Genomic DNA, 20,615 nt, shown 5'->3' with positions numbered 1-20,615 from the left:
AGTGAGGGGACAAGAACAGCAGCCAGTGAGCCATCTGCTGAGCATCTCACTGACAACTCCACTTACGAAAGAGCCAGTGACTCTGGAATATATGCAAGAGGGACACACACCATTAGCTAAGTGACAGAATGAAAGATGGGAAACTTTGCCGGGTCAGAGAAGACAAAGATGGAGAAAGCAAGGCAGAACCCATTCTGGTTGGAACTTGAAAAGAAAAGATCCAAATATTTGCAAAAGACCAATAGGATGGAAATCTGTGGTGGGTTTATTTGCAGGGATTTTTTTCTTTGAAATTTAAGGTGATACAAGGAAAGGGCAAAGCTAAATACACAGTAATTTGCCATGCACCTCACATGGGATATGTTTTCCAGATCAGTGAAGATTTGCCTCTTTAGACATCAGAATTCTTGAGCCATTTGAGATGGAAATCTTTAAAAAATGGAAAACCCCTCTTTGCCTTTTTAAACACAGTAGAGCAGTGGCACATCTAGGTAGGAGTGGTGGTAGTGGTCTGCCTGGGATGAAACCAATAAGAGGGTGTATTGTGTATAGAGAATTTAAAGACAGTAATATACTGTCTAAAAGTCTGCCTTTTATTATCACTATATACAGGCAGTTCAGTGAAATATCAGTGAAAAAAAATACCCCTACCAGCTGAGATGAACCTTTCCCATCATCCCTTCTCCGTGGTATACCGGGTATTTATTGGAAACTCCAGTTCCAGTAGTGGCTGTGTTGTCCGTGAGGCTCTTTGCCTTCTCAGGCCCATTTACCCTTGTACTCAAGTATCTCCAGACTGCTGTACCTTTAGAGCTGGTGACTGTGAGTGCTATTCCCTCATTGTCAACTGTCATATTTCAGTATGCCTGCTTCTAAGAGCACCCCATTTATAATATGTTATCTTTGGTAACCTAGAAAGTATTTAATGTTGCTAGCCTCACATTGAGAAAAGAGAGAGAAGGCGATGAAAATAAAAGATTAAAAGCATAGTAATCTGTGTCCTCTGCATAATAAGGCATGGAGGTGTTGAATGCATTGTACGAGGTTTATCTTCAAAAATAGTTAAAATAAAAACTGCACTTGCAAGGAAAAAGGTGTGTACTTCAATTATCTGGAAAGTTAACTTAGATGTAGTCACTCATCCCTTTATGCTAGTTAAATGGAGACAGCATGGTTAATGAAAAGAGCATAAGATGAGGAGACAGGCTTAGATCCTACCCCTGCCACTTAATGGGAACAACACTTAAGTTCTCTGAGCCTCAGTTTTTTAACTGTCAAGTGGGTATAGCAATGCTTGCCTCACATACTTTACTGTAAAGTGGATTTTATACCTGCCATCATCCATACATACTCCCAGTAAAATGCCAACAGTCAGTGCAGATCACCACCTCTCTCATTATTCCCCACACTAGACCTGGTACCTGCCTTTAGGATTGATCTCTATCTTTTTGCTTCCTTAGTTGACCAACTAAACTCTTAAGGCATATATCTGTTCTTACATGTATCGCAGTTAATTACTGGGGTCTTTCTCCCAAAGATTGAGGATTTTTCACTCACAAAAGCTTAATAGAAACTATCTTTGGGTAAACTGTGTAAGATGAACTATGGAGTTTCCAGATCAAAGCTGACACTCTTGACAACAGTCAACTGGAATTGCATTATAAGAAGCTGATTCACCAAGCTATCTTTGGTGAAGCTAAACAATTTTGAGAAGCTAAACACTTTTGAGAAACTAAACAATTTGCCACCTCCCCTCAATCTCCAAACACACCCATGTATCAGAATACAGGGCTTGTGGAGTAAAATAATGATCCTTTATTGTTATTGACCTTTCTTGCAATTTCATCAATGTTGGTGCTGTCCCATCTCAACTTCATTTTATTGTTTTATTTTCAGAAGGCAGTTCCTCCAGTCTTTAAAATGAGTTTGGACTCAACATGCCATACTCCAGCTGTGCACACTCAGGATGAGCCTTTCTCTTCATTCTTCCTCCACAGTGTTCACTCAATGAGAACTCAAGAAGGGAAGAGATAGTGGCAACTTTAGGAGCCTTGTTCCTACCGCACAGTTTAACTTTACACCCTAAACAAGAAAGGTAACATTGTTCAGCAGTATGAGTGGATGAGCCACATCAAGAAATCACTTCTTGGCCTGTCCATGTCTGTGCCGATCCCCACAGGCTTGTGCTAGCTCTGCAAGGAGGTGAAAGTAGCATCCATCTAAGTAGTATGATTTGGCGGGTAACTCAAATGCCACCAGAAATAACTCTCTTGTTGTCCTGTGTAGTTTCCAGAATGTCCTTGTTAAATTGTAAGTACATGTTATAGGAATCAAAACATGAGGGCCTTGAGAAGCAAAACAATTTGCCACTAACTAAAAGTTATGGTCTGCATTATTAATTCGATTGATTTACTGGTTTTGATTTTTAGCTAAACATTATTTTTTAAAAACTTATAAGAGTTTATTTGAACCAAACTGATGACATATGCTGGGGAGCAAGATTTCAAATGCTCCCTACATCTATTTAGTGGAGAGTGGAGAAGTATGCCTACTGGTAGCATTATTTATGATATACTCAGTGTTGTGCTGAGTGTATGATGTGAATTATCTCATTTAATCCTGAAAATCACTCTAGAAAGGAGGCAGGATTGTTACTGTTACTCCATGAATGAGGAAACTGAAGCAGAGTGTTAAAGTTACTTGCTGAAGATCACATAGCTGGAAGTTGGAGAATCACTATTCTAACCCAGGTCGGCTCTAGCTTTAAAGTCCACATAGTACTGCCTCTAATATTTGGAGCCCAAAGATGCCTACTGCACTGAGCAAAACCAAACCACTTCTACCTCTTTACAAGGCAGGTGAGTGTTTAGGGAATGGGCGAATAGGTCATGAATGTGGTCCTCTGCTGTAGAAGCCCATCCTGAGTGAGGCATCTTGGTGGAGTCTGGTGCATCTTCTGAGCATACTGAAGGCCATGAGCTCCTGAGCAAGGGAGGGCAATGAAAGGTGCAGAGGCTCCTCAAAACTCTGCAAGGGGACCTCATTATACCATCTGAATTAAACATTTGAAGCTAGAAAGAGCCTTTGGGGTCACCTACTCTAATGCCTTTATTTAATAAATGGGAAAACATAAAGCCTAGAGAGGGGTAGTCAGTCACATAGCTGGTTAGTAGTGATGGAAAAGGGCATGGTTTTTTCTTCCATAACATTGCCTCCCTTACATGTGTGGAAGACTTGACTCCGAACAAATCAGAGTTTAGCAACTCAGTTTGAACCAACCAATCTTAAATATCACCTCTTTTTTCTAGCTTAATTGGAATACAAAATCACCATTTTGAGACCATGTTTTCAGAACCTACTCATTGAGGCTGTCAGAGGATGTGGTTGTCCGCACTAATTTTGAGCTCAGAGATTAAAGATGTCTCCAAATGATAAGAATTTATTGAACTTTCTCTGATGTATTTATATTTTCAGCTGGCACCAACTCTGGGATAAGGGGTTCCCTATGTTTACTTCCCACTGTGTAAAGTAGGTCTGCCTTTGATTTGCCTGAAATTTGTTCCTTCCAACTTCCAGGGAAGACCCTTATTCTAGCGTAATAGCATTTGATGAACAAGGTTATTTTACATTTCCATACATCTTGCTGATTTCAGACTATGGCCACTTACTCCAGACACAAGAGGCCTGGTTTTTCCTGGCCCTCACCTGGTGAGCATTTTAGGTGCATCAGTCAGTGATTTCTGCAGCATGATAGAGAGCTTTTTAACTGCCTTCTCCTCCCTTCTCCCAGTGCTTCCTGGCCAAGGCATGGAAGCCCTCTCTGCAGGAGCTGTGCAGATGACAAATTGAGGGTGAGCTGCCTCTGACAGTAGGGTCTTCTTTAGCTGAAGGGGGCCCTTCAGGATTGGGGTAGGGGTTGAACCTTGATAAATTCTGTCCAGGACACAGTGGAATCTGGGAAAGGCGGCCAAAATTCTGGAGCTAAGAATAGTGAGACCTCATTTGGATTTATCGTATTAATGCATTTCACAATACATTTCTTAACTGGCTGCCTTGTTTGATGGCATTTTTAGTCACCTTTGGAGCCTGCTATTGAAAAACTCTTTCCTCGTTTCTTTTTAAAATAACCTTCTGTGGTGTTGAACTTGAAAAGGTTGTCAGATGCAAGTGTTTATGCATGCTCTCATCTCAGCTAAAATAGTGTAAAGATTAAAGTATCCAACACATATATTTACCGAGTACCTGGAGGGATAGAATTCAGGGGATACAGCACTATTTGAGCTGCCATCAGTGATGCAACTTTTGCTTGATGTAGGCTGTATCAATGCCCGGATAAAATGAATGATCCTTCAGCTATAATCAATTTACTTCATTCAAACAATTGGAAATTGTATTTTCAAGCAACTGGAAATTTTGGCCGCTTTACTAATTTTTTTTTAAACACATAACTAAGAACTGAAAGATAAATATTAACAATCCATGAAAGGCCATCTGTGGCAGTGCTCATTCTGGGGACAATAGAAGTTCCTTGAAAATCTGGCCAAGTCTGAGGGTACTCACCTCGCTTGATGGTTATATAAATCATGTCATAAAATGATACTATGTGAAATGATTTATAGATGTTAAAAAATCAAATCTTCAAAGAACAATTAACAGGTACGCAAAAATGTTTCCTATATAATATAAAATAAAAAGGCAGAATACAAATCTGTGCATGTGGTAAAACCATTTTAAGGTGATTTTTCACTTTACTTGGACAATTTTTATCTGTATTTTTGAAGGTTTCATTTTACGATGAGCATGAATAACTACATTTTAACTGCTATAATCATAAAAAAGTCTCACATTAAAACAACTTAGTTGGGATAGTATGACTTATATACATGAAACAATTAGGAAAAAATACCAGCAGTGGTAATGTAATAAAACTTATGGTATTGCTTCAGTACAATGAAGTGAGGGTAAAGTTGCAAATGGTGGTGGAAAAGACCCCATTCTGGAGATCTGCCAGTTTAGATTCTCACCTTGCTTCTTCCACTAGGGAACTGTATTACCATTGGAAAATCTCTTCCTTCTTGGCCTCACTTTCTTCATCTATAAGATGAGGTAGTTGGGCTAGAACTACTTGATCTATCTGCAATAGTGTTATCTGTAACAGAACTTCAAGACTTCATTTTGCTCATTCCTGACTATAAATCAGAGGGTGGTAAAATGACAGGTTAACATTTGAGGAACTAAATGGAAGATACCATTAACCATGGCCCTGAAAGTTATATTTTACTGCATTGCTAATTCACTTGCTTTGGATTTACTCTTCCTCTCAGCCACCTATTTTTTTAAAAAAATACAAGGCTGTCATTATTTTAATGTATAGTAGTGAAAGTTAAAAGGAGGAGGATTAACTTGGGAACACATCTTACAGAAGTGCCAAGAGTTAGAAGACCTACATTGTAATCTCATCTCAGCCATCCACTAGCTCTGTGACCCTGAGCAAGTCACTTAGCCTCTCTGTTTCTCAGTTTCCTCATCTGGGAGGAAAAAATCAGTGATTCCATGAGACAACATGGCAGTGGTCTTGAATAGGAAATGAGAAGAAGAGGTTATGCAAGTGGAGTAAGGGCACTCTGAGATATAAAGAGAAAATTTTGCTTTTGGTCATCACCCAGGTTTGGGCTTGCTGGAGATAGCATGCTGATAAATCAGCTCCAGAATACAAAGGAAGAGAAGGTAGAAAAAAGACTGCATCATATAGTAGTCCTCAGCAAGATTTTTTTCTAGTGAGTTTAGGCTTGTGAAATCGGCTAGTTAACCTTTACTCTGGAGAGAAATGGAGACTGAAATGCTGAAAAATCACATTAGCAATATCTCTTTTAACCTTTTCCAAATCTCCGTCCTTTGTTATTTTTAGTCTGATTTAGGCAAGCAACATCAAAAGAAGAAAATTCATCCATTCAAACTGATATGTTCTAAACTTCCATCCACACATCACCCTTAATTAAAATAACAAAAAAATCATGACTGGGAGAGCTTAACTGGCACCATATTTTTCCACATCTAAGTGAAGATTTCAAAATCCACTTTTCCACTCTCTCTTTCAACCACATTAAAATAGACTTTATATCTGAAGAAAGGTTGTTCTTTCCTTCAAGTCAGCTGGCAAGTGCCAAGGTTATCCATGCTGCTTTATCCAAAACATATCTAGTTCAGATACAAAAAAGTCAGAAAACATCATGTCCTTCTAGACAATTTTCACTCAATAATGGCATGATTAAACCTAATAGTATGTATGCCCTGGATTTTTGGGGCATTAAGTCAATTTTTTTCTTTCTCCTTTGCTTGCTCCAAAGCAAATCTCTTATGCTGAAAGCAGCATTGTGAGTATACTCAAAGAAAACCCCATTTTGCCTTGTTTGGGCTACAGATTTATAGAGGGTACAAATTAGTTTAGAAAGTTTTAGGGATGACCAGAGATGGGAAGATTCTGTTTTACAGTTTGGTTTTGACTTATTCTATTCCTCTCCTCTACTTACCAACCATGCCAGTACTCTGTTTATTGTAATAGCTAACATTTACTGAGCATTTACTATGTGCCAGGCATCCTAGTAAATATTTTACATGGATTATCTCATTTAATCTTCACAGCAACTTTATAAGGTAGTTACTATTATATTTGCCTTCATTTCACAGATGAGAGAACTGAAGCTTAAAAAATTGAGTAATTTTCCCCAAGTTACATAACTAGTAAGAAAAAGAGCCAAGATTCAAATGCAGGCAGTTCAGTTTTGAGCCATTCTTTGCCCTGTGGTTGCTCCTGAACTAAGTAGAAGAAACAGTCTTCTATATGCAAGGGTCAACAGCAACTCCTTCTTCCAGAGAGTTAGGTACAAAACCTAAGGGCTAAGAGTGAGAGTATAAAAAAGCTGAGCAGCTCCAGTTCTCTTTACCTAGGGAAATCTCAACTTTCTTCATTGTTTTTTTCTCATGTTCTATAGATCTATAGGCAGTAGAAGGAAGAACTAGGGACAGTGAGAGTTGGAACCAGGAGGTCAAAGGACACTCTTAGTAACTCTTGCACAAAGTAGATCTAGAACTGTTGGAATAGGCAAAGGGATGACTACACTCCAAGATGTGTCAGAAGTGTCTCTGTTGAGCTGTCATCATCTGGATGGCAAGAAATTAAAGGATCATTGTATGCTAAGTGTCACCAAGAAGTGAGAAGAACCAAGGGAAGATGTATGTAATGTGTATGTGCCAAGGCAGTGCCTGCTCTAGAGAAGAATGGGCAGTATGGAGTGCCTCTCTCTTCAGTTTCTTGGCTCTTGACTCCAGGACCTATGGAGAAATCTTACCCACTAATGGCCCTGCAGTGCCCAAGGAAATGAAGAGGCTTCCTCCAGGGGAGACTTTAGCACTTCCTTGCTGTTTTTCCTGTGTCTCTCAGTGGCAGCCTCCTATATAAGAGAAGCTCTAGGGCCTTGGCTGTCCCAGGTGGTTGGCCCAAGTATTTTCCTCTGAATGAACCATAAGACATGTAGATGCCTCCTGGGCTTTTTGGATGGTTAAGGGGAACTACTTGTATACTGTTTAGATAATGGATTGCCACAGAGGAACAGAAATGATGACTCATATTGTGATTAGAAGCAGATGAAATTAGAGATAAGACAGTTTACTTGCTAAATAAAACTCTAGGTCTTCCCTTGAACCTGCAGTCCTTAGATTATATAGAAAAACATGTCTGAGTTCTTTGACCATAGAGTATCTGAGTAGCTATTGCTCAAGAAGCAAACTGGGTGGGCAAATTTGTATGCATGAGTGAGAGGTGTAGGATGTCAGGGTGGTGGTGGGCTGGTGATCTGAAGAGGTGTCGTGTTGGCTTTCTTGGCAGAAAAAGTTATCTTGGGTTTAGGGAAGACCTGAGAACTGTAGAAAGGCTCAGAGAGCAGCTGTTCAGGAAGGAAATCTCATCTCTAAAATGACAAGAGATTTTACTTTTTAACTTAACTAGGTTTCTGTTTTTAAAACAAAAAGTTCAAAGGATTTTAAACAAATGATTATGTTGATAGTAATAATATTCAATATGTGCCAGGCACTAATCTAAGTACTTTATGTGGGTTTGTGAATTATCTCATTTAAAACTCTCAATGACTTTATGAGGTAAGGATTATTATGATCCCTACCTTATGACTGAGAAATTTGAGGCACAATAAAGTTAAGTAACTTGCCCTAAGGTCTCACACCTACTAAGCGGAAGAGTTGAGATGCGAGCGAGAATAAGCCACAACTGCCTAGAAGCACTTTCCACTGGTTTCAAGGACTCAATATTTTTAGCATAGTCTTGTACAGGCAGAGAATAGATGAACATGAAGAGAAATTTCTAGATGTAGAAGAAGAAATTGAGAGGCTTCATTTTGGATTATCTTTCCTCAGTAAGAAATAAAGTAAGACTGTTACTAGAGGAGGATGTAGTAGGAATTAGTCAAGAGTTAATGATAAGATTTTAAAAATGGAAGCCTCTTCAGAGATCATCCAGAATAACCTCCTTATTTTATAAATAATAAAAACTAGAACCTGAGAACAAAGTGACTTGTCCAAGGTCATCTAGGAAGTTGGTAGCAGAGCCTACATTTCCTAATTCCTGCTCTGTTGCTTATCCCACTATACTTCTAATCCCCTTACAGGTTTTACTGCTTCCTAAGGCCATAAGAAACATGATATCTCAAATGTTATATTTTATGTAATTTACTTTATAAGACTTCAACATAAATTGTGTGGTATATATGTGGGTTATTTAGTCTGAATCTATAACCTGGGGGGAAGTCAGTTACCTTCATTGGGAAATACATTAGTAAAAGTGGTTAGCTAGCAGTTAAAAATTCTAATCAAGGAGTGATTCTATAAGCACTTCAGGTATCTTTATCTCTAATGAACACCAGGGGTTTTGTTAATTAACATTAAATTTCTCATTGGTGAAATCAATCAACATATGTGGATTGCCTAGAAATATGGTAGAGGTATTTCCAAAGAGGCAGAAAGATATAAGGGTCTAACAATATCTGCAGTGTTATCCCTTAGAAATGATATTCTATGCTTTATTTGTAAATAGTTCTGTAGGCAGCTACAAATAAAGATTCTTGGTTAGCTACATCCTGACACTGGAATATTGTTTTGTCTGTCTCATGTATACCTTCATGCAAGGTGATGTTAGAGCACCTGAAAAAAAGGGGGAGCTGGACTTGACTAAGCCTATAGAACAGGCTGTCCAATATTATTTTTATGACTGCTTGCCATTATTTTAATGAGAAACAGAATTTTGTTTGAGGCTTACTTTTATACCTTGTAATGAGGTAATGGGTAGAAGACCTATAGCCTTCACTCTAACTATAGCAGGCTACTGATATCCAACAAAATATACCATGATCGTGAATGACCAAATTGGCTTAGGTCAGTTTACAACTCCAGACAACTCTAAAGTTGGTGAGCCTCTTTCATGAGGTGTATGGGAGTCTTCTACCCTGGATGAATGATGGCAGAGACTTACTTGACCCAACAGCCTCCTAGCTGTGGGCCTGGGATTTGCATATTCCAGAATCTAAGCAGTTTACACGATACCATGCCTTAGAATTACCTCTTCTGACCTACCAAGCACTCATTAATGACCCTGTGCCAGCATTCTGAACTTGCTATAGGCCTCAGCATTGCCTGGGGGAAGGCTGGTTAGCGTTGAGTTGGCATTCAACCATGAAAGGCCACCGGATACGCAGTGTATGTATGTAGGACCATAAGTATGTGCACAAAGGAGAGAAGGTTCTGTCATATTGAGGTGCCTTGATGGCACACTGAGAAAGTCAAAAAAGCATTTTTACTAAGAAGAGCATTTCTCTCTGTTGTTCCCAGTAATTATAACTACTGGTTAATTGAGATTTCCTCACCTAGTAACTTAGTTGCACGAAAGAGGTTTGATAGTGTGGTTTAGAGGTCAGAAACTTGCACTTTCCAACTCCCACCAGCCCAAGTCCTGTTGTAGATAAGATTTTGTCCCACAGTGGTTTTAAAAAATTGAATTTCAAAGTCTTTGGGTAAGGTCATGGATTCTTCAGATTGCCACAAGCCCTCCCACTCCATACTTGGACCAATTTCCACACTTATGTGATTCACCTAACACCTGTATTCATTTGATATTTCAATCCCAGTAGAAAGTGAGTCCAGGCTCTATAGGCAGGAAGATCTCAGGTAGAATCCTGACTTCACTAATTAGCCAGCTGTGTGACCTTGAGCTAGTTGCTTAGATATATTTTGAACCACCTCTGATTCTTTCTATAAATGAGGATGAGAGTGCCTCCTTTCTAGCAATGTTGTGATGATTCCATGAGATAAGGCATGTAAAATGTTTAGTGCAATTTCTTCCATGTGGTATGTTTCAATGAATGGTAGTTATTGTTATTATTATCTTAACCCTAGTTTTAGATTTGTTAATAGCAAAGATAGCACAATAAATTCTATATAGACTGATTGTGATACATCTACTTTTAACAAATGAGTTGGCATTTGCCATGACATCTAGTGTATAGCATGGCTAAGGACCAATCATTAGCTAACAAGCAAAGAAAGGAAAAAGCACTGCCAAAATGAAAATAATTTTGTTTCTAATTACCATCTCAAAGAGCATTTTTGCTTTGTTTACCTCCAAGTCTGTGACTTGAGATTGGTCTCATTTCTTTCAAGTCTTGGATTTCCAACCTGAGAGCCAAATTCACTAATGCTTATGTGGGCCAACAACATCTTATAAAAGTAACGTATGTGAAAGTATCCGGTACAATGCTTAGTGCTTAGTGGCTGATCAATAAATAGTCAGTCTGAATCCATATATCTCTGTTTGCGGTACCAAGGTTTATCAAACTAAAAATTCTCAAATTGAGTGTGCACTAGAGTCACTTCATAGAGCTTGTTAAAAAGACCTATCCTTATATTTTTTGATTTAATACATATGGAATGTGACCTAGGAATCATATGTTTAATAAACATCTCCGGTGATTCTGATGCAAGTAGTGCAATTCAAGAAACACTGTTTTAAATTAACAATTAGCTTTAGAGATAGTAATGAGATATGGGAATATTTGAGAATCTGTAACAGGTTATGACTGGATGTGATTGTCAATGTCTTTTCTACCTTAGATTTATAAAGGTGCTCACCAACACAGAGACCTACACCCACATCCACTCAATTATACCTCTGTGGGCTAGGCTCTTGATCCCTTTCTGTTTCATCCATTGCTGGGAGTCTGATCCCTTTTTGGTAAGCTGCAAGGATGAGGGTCCTGGTTGTAATGAATAATTGGCAAGGTAGATAGATGATCCGATCATGGATAAATGAAAGGGGACTATTTTTGATTGAAACATTTTTTTAAAAGGTTAAAAAATCCTCACCATCCCTCCATCACAAACTGATTTTACCTCTGAAAATATCCCAAGAAAATTGTGGGGAATCCAGAGGCTGAGATAATTGATTGTAGCAGATAACCATGTGAGGAAGAGGCAACAAAACCATTACCATTAGAAGGCTGTGACTCGAAGAGTCAAATACAACTAAAATCTTAGTGAATAAACTACTGGAATTTATCCATGAAGGTCAACTGTTGCAAAATAGGTGAAATGTATTTGAGGGGCTATTCCTTATCTTCAAGAGTCTCCCAGTGCCCTCTGAATGCCCATCTTCCATTTGGTGCCCCACTTCTTGGGCAAGTGGCTTGTTCTGGGTCACTCACCTGTCTTGCAAAGCCTCCTTTGAGAATCCTGCAAGGTAACTGGTGGTAATATGAGGCAAGAATTCTGGCGGAAATATTAGCAGCTGATAAGGATTTAACTCATTTCCTTCTAAATATCATGCCTTCATTTTAGTATAGGCCTTCAGTGTGGCAACACAAATAAATAAATTCATAGAATTTCAGAATAATGAAAGACTGATGGGGGGCAATATTTGGGGTAATAAGTTGCCATTTTTCAGTCCTCAAATGACACTGGGTAAACTTTTAACGAATTCCCTGGAGCGGTCCTCGGCTCAGATATCTTGGAAAGTAATATTTCTCCCCTCACAATGACTGTCTGGCACATGCTATCCCAAGGAAAGGAAATTCAGTCTGAGATGCAGTTTCCCTACAACCTCTCTCTCCTTCTCTGACCAACTTTTCAGGCCAGTGCATCTCTTGCCAATGCTCGCATAGGCACCTTCAGACTCTACAACAGACTGTTGTTGTTGTTTTATAATATATGTAAAAGTTTATGCTTTTTAAAAACCACTATATTGATGTATGATTGACATACAAAAAGCTGTATATATTTAGATCCTTAAGAAAATAAATCTTTTGAACTTTGACTGCTACCCAAATTACCCCAAAGGCTTATAAGGTTAACATGGTGAAGCTGCACCTACCCTATGCCGTGGTTACACTTATACCAAACCAACAATGTGCAGGAAGCTTTTTACTTTGGCTTGTAGTAATATTCTATGACCAGAGCCAGCTGATTTTTGGTTTGGGTAGAGTGAACAGCCATTCCTAGCATCATGTCCAGAAACATCCCCATCTGAGTATCTTTCCTTGAAATTGAGGCATCGTGGCCTCTACAGGAAATGCTTCCCTGTTAGAAATATTAACTCCCTTATCAGCCACTTTTAGCTAGATTCCTATATTAGATAAAAAAAAATTATTACCCTTGAAGTAGAGTGCAGGCCCTGAGGAGGATGGATCAAGAACAGAGATATTTGGATGGAAAAGAGAATTAGGTCTAGAAAAGTCCAGAGCAGAAAACCATCCCTAGATAAACTTATTGTAGATGGGATGCCAGAATCAGGGGCCAGTCAGAGACTAGCAAAAAGGCATCAGCTGGGCAAAGAAAGCAGGAGGGGAAAATAATGGCAAGGAAAGAAGAGGCAGAAGTGTGAGGAGGACAATCTGTCTATATTAACCTTTTGCAAAGTATTGACCCTTTTGGGGCTGCTGCCTTAGCTCAAGGCTCATCCCACACATAGGTAGAAGCTATTTTTAGTTCTTCGCCTGGGGCCCAGACATTTCTCGAAGAGGGAGGAAGTTCCTTTTGTGTCTGCACAATTCCCAAACTCCTACTGAAGAATACCTATAGCCCCCACCCAGGGTTTTAATTGCACCCTCCTGTGGACATTTCATCAAATTGGACCCAAAGTATCAAAGCCAAAAGAAGAAAGTTAAAGTTTGATTTTTAAAAAAAAATAAACCTGGTAAAATATGCAGATAATTTTCCTGAGCTTCAAAGAAGACAGAAAGTTTATTAAAGTCCCTTCAAATACATTTGCAGTCTCAATCTGAGAAGTTTAAAGTTAAATTATCTAAATAAGCATGTTATTCCCTTCTTCCAAAGTTATAAATTCTATCTTCTAAGATTCTGGCCCTCTCTTAAAATTTATGCTTCCTTTTAATCCTTTAACCAATTGTATAAAAATGGCAAATCTCTTATCCACAAAGGAAGACTAATAATGATGCCTAGGCAGCTTCATTTATTTTTTTGATCTGTTAAAATGAAGCCAGCCAATCACCTCTGACTATCCATAATAATGAATATATTATAGAACCAAATATATTAAGGACCAAAAACATATAATAAAAATCTCAACCAGCTCCTATAATTCTCATTCAATCTTGGGGGTAGGGAGAGAAATTCAGCAGTAAGAAAACAACCTCTGATGGAGGCAGAAGTAGTAAATGTGGAAAACTAGTTTAATTTTAAGGAAAAAAAGTTAAAATTGCTGAGACAGAAAAGAAATGTGGCTCATTCTGCAGTAAGCATAGATAGAAAACAAAATAGTTGTCTTCGTTTCTTCCCCTCGAACTCTTCCTGTCTCCCCTATCCTCCGTAGAAGATCAACAGGAAGCTACCTTTTAAGGGAGGTAATACACTTTGCTGGAAGCTCACCTTTACAGCCTGCTGATTACCACCTATTTTTATGTCCCAAATGAACAGCATCACCTTTCTCCCTCCTCTGCATATAGAAATCAATTAAAAAAAAACATAATAAACCCCTTGAGATGGTGACTTAAATCTTTGATTAGCACCACTAAGGTGACCTCTTCTTCGTGCTTCAGTGGAGTAAGCCCACTGGCCAGAGGGGGTGAGAAGTGAGCTAATCCAGCGAGCTTATTGAAGACTGGTCAGCAGACAGAGGACAGAGGGAGGGTATCAAGGGCACGAAGATGGAGAAGTAGGGGGTGGGAGGTGGAGCTGAAACAGTTGACTTGATTAGTATGCTAAGATCTGTTTGAGGGTAGGAGCTGTAATATAGCTCGTCTTTACCCTGGTTCCAAATATTACAGGAAAAGGACAAACATGAAAACAAATAAAAACCCACCAAAGAGCAGAGAATAGTATCAGGGGAGACAGTTCCTTCCCAAATGGCCTAAACAGTTAAATGGAACCTGGCAATTAGAATAATTAGATAATTAGATTGTGACTCTATGGGCAAGAGACAGAAACCTGTCTCAGCTAAGTACACTGGTAGCAAAATGTGCTTAGTTATAAAAGGAGCGTGCTTTCAGCAGGTATATATCAAATGACTCAGAAAAAAAAAATTTAATGTGATAAAAATTTGCAGCTGATAAGTTAGATTTAGCCAGTAAGAGATTTTGCCTGGGGCTCCATTAGAACCTTCACTCCTAAGTCCCACTCTCAGTCCCACCATTACTTGTGTCTCCATCAAAAGATTTTTATTTAAGCCAATGCATTTAGAGCACAATTCCGTGGTGAATAACCTTTAAGGTTACATTTGCGTTTTCCTTGCTTCTTGCAAACAGTGCGTAATCCATGAACACATTTGTTGGCTATAAAGGTGTACAACAGCAATTTTTGCAATGACAGTGCGGAGAGGGAATATGAGATCTGTGTGCTAATGAGCTGACACTGCAGAGGCTTGGGCGATGTAGTGTGGAGTGCACTACAAGTGCACAGCAGCAAGACACAGGAGGGGATTTCAAGGGAATTGGAAGTATTTTCCAAGGAATCAGGGCAGCAAAGCCACACCAATAGGACCCAGCAGTCTCTTGGTGTTTCCACATCTTCCAAAGCCCTAGGATGATCAAATCTGTTTTTAAAGAACAGACACGTAACCTAAAATGTATGTACAACTCTTTTCATATATACTGATTATGTGTGTATGAGTGTGTGTATCCTGAAATCATAATATTTATACCATCCTTCTTTCTGGGGTTATCTAGCTAAGTTGAAAAGAGAGGCAGCAAACTCAGTTAATCCCTATGAAATGGGAACATGTGCTCCAAATCAGCTGAGCCTCTGATAAACTTCAATTCACCTCTGAGCTAAGATCCCAAATGAACTACCTTTCAAAGACAGCGAGGTTTTTATTGGCCTCTTGAGACAGAATGAAGTTGGAGTCTGTCTTAAGCAAACCTCTTGAGGACTGTGCAACAAAAAAGTGGTTGCTGATGAATAAGAGTATTTAAATAACTGATGCCTGGGATTCATTGCAAGGAAACCTTCTGAATACATTGTGGGAGGAAATACAGAGGGAGAGCAGAGATCAGGGAAACACTGAAGACATTGCCCTTTGTTTGTTCTTTGGATATTTGTTTACCTGCATAACTATGCCCTCAAAAGTGTGTGCCTACCTCAGAATTGAGGGTGTAGGAAAGATCATGAGAAGAAATCAATTTTAGTGTTAGGGGAAACTGAAACTAGGAATTCCAAAGGGAACAGGGAAAAGTTTCTCTAATTTTTGCTGCCATCATATTTCACACTGAACCAGACAGGAGAGGTGGATGACCAGATTTAGACTTATCAGGGGTTTTCTCAAATTCTCCGTAAGTCTCCAGGAGGAGCAAGTCAGAGGATCCAGGGGTCTTTTCTTTGCAGGATAGTGTAATCAATTGGAAGAATGGAATCTAGCATCACCCGGCTGCTCTAGTACTGAACTAGTATTGTATGCTGACATCTGAAATATGTGATCTTCACTTCCATAAGAAAAATAGCAAGGACTGAAGGAGAAATGAGATACACATCCAGGGCTTGTCTGGCCCTGTTAAATGATTATATTCTGCATTCAGAGACTATTAAACTGTGGTTAGACTAGTCATCTTTCTCCTACCAATCTTCTAGGCAGCAGTTGCTCACAGACAGCTTTAAGATCTGCCCCCCATTCAATAAGAGAGGACTGTTTGGGGGACCAAAGAAGATGACAGCTTTTCTCCTCTGTCTTCTGAGCTGTAAAGTCAGAGAGTGCAACAGGCAGCTGAATGTACATCACTAGTTTCTGGATATTTCTCCTGTGAGTATTAGTATGTGCATATGTATGCATTTGGCATAACTAAGGGCAAGGTCACCTTTTTGTTTTGTCTTTCTTGTTGCACACCTCTTATCCCACACTTTTAAGCCCCAAACCAACCATAACCCACCCAGCCTTGTAAGCTTGCTAGTGGAAGTGCTGTAGATTTAGGAAGTGTGTTTGTGTGTGTGTGGGGGGGTGATCAATCTATTTTCCTTATATGTGTTCCTTTATCGCCCTGAGAAGTAAGGCATTAATGCAACTCAACATCAAATGGATGACTTACTGGCCGTTCTCAAACCTGAGCTTTTCACATACCAATGATAATTTCCTGATTGCTCTTTGAGTAGAGTTCCAATGGCCCTGAGCTAGCAGGTGTCAACCTGATTTGACCATAAAAATCAGAACTAAAAACCTTGGAAATCAATCATTTCTGAGAAGTCAATCAGCACTCTTATTCCAGTCCTCATTAGAGGAAAGACTCTAAAGTGAGTTGAAATATTATTTGTTATTAATAATAATAAATAATGTTAGTTTCACTTTTTTGGTTTTAAATCTATTCTAATTGATTTTAGGAAGCTGCATTTGAGCTTCAGCCTCTTGACAAGATCACACTGCTGCAGGATTAAGAGTCAGCTGTGTGTTGTAAATGCAATAGGGACAGGCTGGGATTACCAAAATAAGATGCAGACTATAGACAGACATTTTGTAACTTTCACACTTAGCTGGAATTAATAAGTTCCTATTTTTGTCAATGTCAGAAAGCCAAAGAATGTCAAATACAGAGTATCTTAGAACATGTTTATAGAAGGATTTGTACCTTTAGCAAAAATTTTCTTAAAGCTGATAGCCATCACATTTCTTGCAAAGCACTTCATCCTCATCCCCTTGACCTAAGTCCTCAAATCCAAGGAACCTATGCCCTTGGAGACACTTTCAACAGTTTTTGTAAATCACATATCCTTTGAAGTAGAAGAATATGAAGAAAGTCATATGTAAAGTTTCACGCAACTGAACATAAATATAATTTCTACCTTGAATGAAAATCAGAAAACAAAAATTCCACACTATACCAGCCATAAAAACAAAACATATTTACACCATTATCAGCATCATTGTTGTGAAAACTTTGAGTGAAACGAGCTTAGATGAAGAATTATCAGTCTTTTCCACAAAACATTCCACTCAAGAAAAACCTGTGTCCAACACACTATCATTTGGATTCCTGTGGTTTTACTTCTTAAAATGTCCCCTTTCCAGAGGAACAATCACCTGGACACAACTAGATATTTCAGAAATGGCTTTGGGGCTGATGAAATTCCTCCTTTTTGATATTCAGTTTTCCTACTGCAAGCCTCTCTCATCTTTTGCTTTAAGAACTATGTTGTCCTTAACAATGAGGGTGTGAAAAACACTAGGGAAAACAGAAGCAGCTTTCCAAATAGTCACATGGGCACTGTCTTCTTTCTCTCCTTCAGTTTGCCAGCTTTCATCACTTGTAATCAGTTTGTAATCTTATCAGAGCACTCTTCATAAGAAAGGTGATATTCCTCAAGGAGGCCAGAAAACCCTGCCTTATCTGTCCTTCAAGGTCACCTGTTTGTAGAATTTCTCATATTTGGCTCCTATCTATTAGGCAATAGTCAAATTCAGCTCATTTCTACAGCCAGGCGCTAGCTTTAACAGTCAAATAATGTACATCCTGAATTGACTCAATCAAGAAGCTTCTTTTTTTAATCCCATCTGAAGAAATTTCCCTGAGCAACCATGCTATTTTTTCTTTCCTTTCTTTCAGAAAAAAAAAATATGTGGAGGAGGGAATGACAGTTTAGCATAGAGGAAAATGAAACTTTTCCATCAAACATTATTCAGGACAGAGTTTTGTGCACTGCCTAAAGTCCCTCCATCAGTAGGATCCTCTGGAGTTGATTTATGCAGCATGAAACTTGGACTGACTAGAGCCCCTATAATGTATACTGAGGCAATCACCCCTCCCCAGCAAACCCCAAGTCCCACAAACAAAATGCAAATGAGGTCCCCAAGGTCCCAATGGGAGGAAAAGCAGATCTACTTACAAGCATTAGTCACAGAAAAACTATTGGAGGAATCCAAGTGATCTACGTGGTAATTTAAATGGAAGGGCTTCTCGGTGGTGTTCTGGTTGGTGTTGTATAACTGCACGGCAAAGCGGAAAGCGCTGTGCTCCTGCACCGTGTTTCTCATGAAAAGTCCACCTAAAAGCAAAGGGAACCAAGATTTGGCTTGTGTCCCCCCAGGACAGGTTAGAAATTGGGGAGCACTGAAGATGGTACGGGGTGTAATTATGAATGATTTTCAACCTGTAAGTCTTTTAAGACTCTTGTGAACTCAAATTTTGGCCAATTTTGGCCCAACCTGGTTTTCCTCTAGGCTGAAGAGGAGGATGAGAGGCTAGAGAGAAGGGGAGAAAGGAGAAAGAGGGAAGAGAGGGTTGCTTTGGGGTAGGATGATGGATCCAAGTGTGTGACTTGGATCTTAGACAGTAGCTTCCTCTCCAATGCCCCCCCCCAACACACACACACACACACACACACACACACACACACACACACTTCCGCAAGCTGGTTCATCTTTTGCTGGCGCAAAGGGAAAGGTTGGGAAGAAAAACGATTTTATTCTCCCTGTTGCCCCCATCTTGTTCCCCATAGCCACCTCCGTCTCCACCAAGACAATACAGGGGTTTGGTTTAGTAATGGCAGCAATTCTAACTTCTTGACTTGTAAACACAGACAGACGCTGAGAGAACTCCTCCCAGAGCCCTGGAGCCGGGCCCCAGACAGACACAGCAGCAATTCATGAATTCGTGGTCTGCGTGACTTCGCGGCTTCCTGGCTCAGCGGCTTGTCTCACCCCCACCTCCTACTTCATCCGCCACCCACCCTGCCCTTGGTTGCTGCCGGAGTCTAAGGAATCCAGAGTGGACTTCCACCTCCTCCAAAACTGGCCTGTCTGCAGAAAACAGACGCGAGACCAGGCGCCTCAGGCCAGGTTACGCGCCCTGGCGGGGCCAGACCGCATCACCCCGGGACAACTTCCAGTGGCCGCACGCACGCCATGGCAAAGTCCAGAACAGCAAGCGGAAAAGCCGCGACTCCTGGCACCTTTGCAGCCTCCCAGCCTCCTGCATGCCTCCTCTTCTCCCCTCATCTCGGAAAACCTGCAGTCCACTCCCACATACCCCTCTCTTGTGCCCGATGCTCCCCAGACTCGCCAGCTTTCTGGAGCTCAAATCCCCGCGATTCCTGCCCGGTCTCCGATCCCAATCCCCTCCCCAGGTCATGCAGGACAGGAAACAGTGGCCGCAGTAATCACATTAGGGCAGTGGTCTCAGATGCAGGAAAGTCCGGACTGACAGGGTGGCTCGCTCGCGCTTACCTATACTGATGGTGTTGGGGAATCCTCCGTGAGAACGACCCAAAAGCCCCAGGACTAAAAGGAAGACCGCCTGGAGCAAGCTTTGCCCCATTTTCTTCTGCCTGGTCATGCTAAGCCTAAGACGAAGCTGACAAGAGCATGGGCGCAACTCGGGAGTCGTCAAAATAATAACAGAAAAAGAATTCACCAGCTCTTACACCCCCTCCCTTCAACTTGCTATTGCTCACTCTTCCTTTCCACCCTACACTCCTCCTCCTTCCTCTCTCCTCTCCTCTCCTCTCCTCTCCTCTCCTCTCCTCTCCTCTCCTCTCCGCTCTCCTCTCCTCTCTCTCCTCTCCTCTCCTCTCTTCTCTCCTTTCCTCTCCTCTCCTCTCCGCTCTCCTCTCCTCCTCTCTCCTCTCCTCTCCTCTCTCCTCCCCTCTCCCCTCCCCTCCCCTGTCCTCCCTTCCCCTCCCTTCTCCTCTTCCCCTCCCCTCTCCTCCTCCTCCTCTTTCTCCTCCTCCTTCTTCTTCTTCTTCTTCTTCTTCTTTCTTCTTCTTTCTTCTTCTTCTTCTTCTTCTTCTTCTTCTTCTTCTTCTTCTTCTTCTTTCTTCTTCTTTCTTCTTCTTCTTCTTCTTCTTCTTCTTCTTCTCTCTCCTCCTCCTCCTCCTCCTCCTCCTCCTCCTCCTCCTCCTCCTCCTTTTTTCTCTCTCTCTATCCCCTCTCCCTTCCCCTCTCGCTCCCAGGCCCTCTCACACTCTCTCCTTGCCCCCCACCTCACTCTTCACACCAATCTAGAAGGCGGGTTCACTGGTTGCTAGCTGGGTTCACCAAAGTGATCTCTCTCCGCGCGCGCGCGCGCGCGCGCGCGAGAATAACCTAAAACACAGAAAAAAGACAAAATACCGAAAAACGAGGGCGG

At 40.5% G+C, this 20,615-nt stretch overlaps 1 protein-coding gene across 9 annotated transcripts in view; it reads right to left on the bottom strand.

Moving 5' to 3' along the window:
• The window catches only part of GRIA3 (glutamate ionotropic receptor AMPA type subunit 3), a 346,637-nt gene extending 326,607 nt beyond the window's left edge, over positions 1 to 20,030 (bottom strand). For all 9 annotated transcript variants that reach the window (XR_004952901.1, XR_004952902.1, XR_004952903.1 and 6 more), the window contains exons 1-2: positions 19,715 to 20,030; positions 18,376 to 18,534 (exon numbers count right to left, since the gene is read on the bottom strand). Coding sequence is in view for 6 of the 9 variants with exons in the window: in XM_016136089.2 (XP_015991575.1) it covers positions 18,376 to 18,534; positions 19,715 to 19,823 (268 nt within the window). In the remaining 3 variants the exon portion in view is untranslated. The remainder of the gene's footprint in view (positions 1 to 18,375; positions 18,535 to 19,714) is intronic.
• Between the last annotated feature and the right edge of the window lie 585 nt (positions 20,031 to 20,615).

The sequence above is a fragment of the Rousettus aegyptiacus genome, unplaced genomic scaffold, assembly GCF_014176215.1.
Source record: "Rousettus aegyptiacus isolate mRouAeg1 unplaced genomic scaffold, mRouAeg1.p scaffold_m13_p_9, whole genome shotgun sequence".
Lineage (NCBI taxonomy): Eukaryota > Metazoa > Chordata > Mammalia > Chiroptera > Pteropodidae > Rousettus > Rousettus aegyptiacus.
This window is presented reverse-complemented; position numbering and strand designations above follow the sequence as displayed.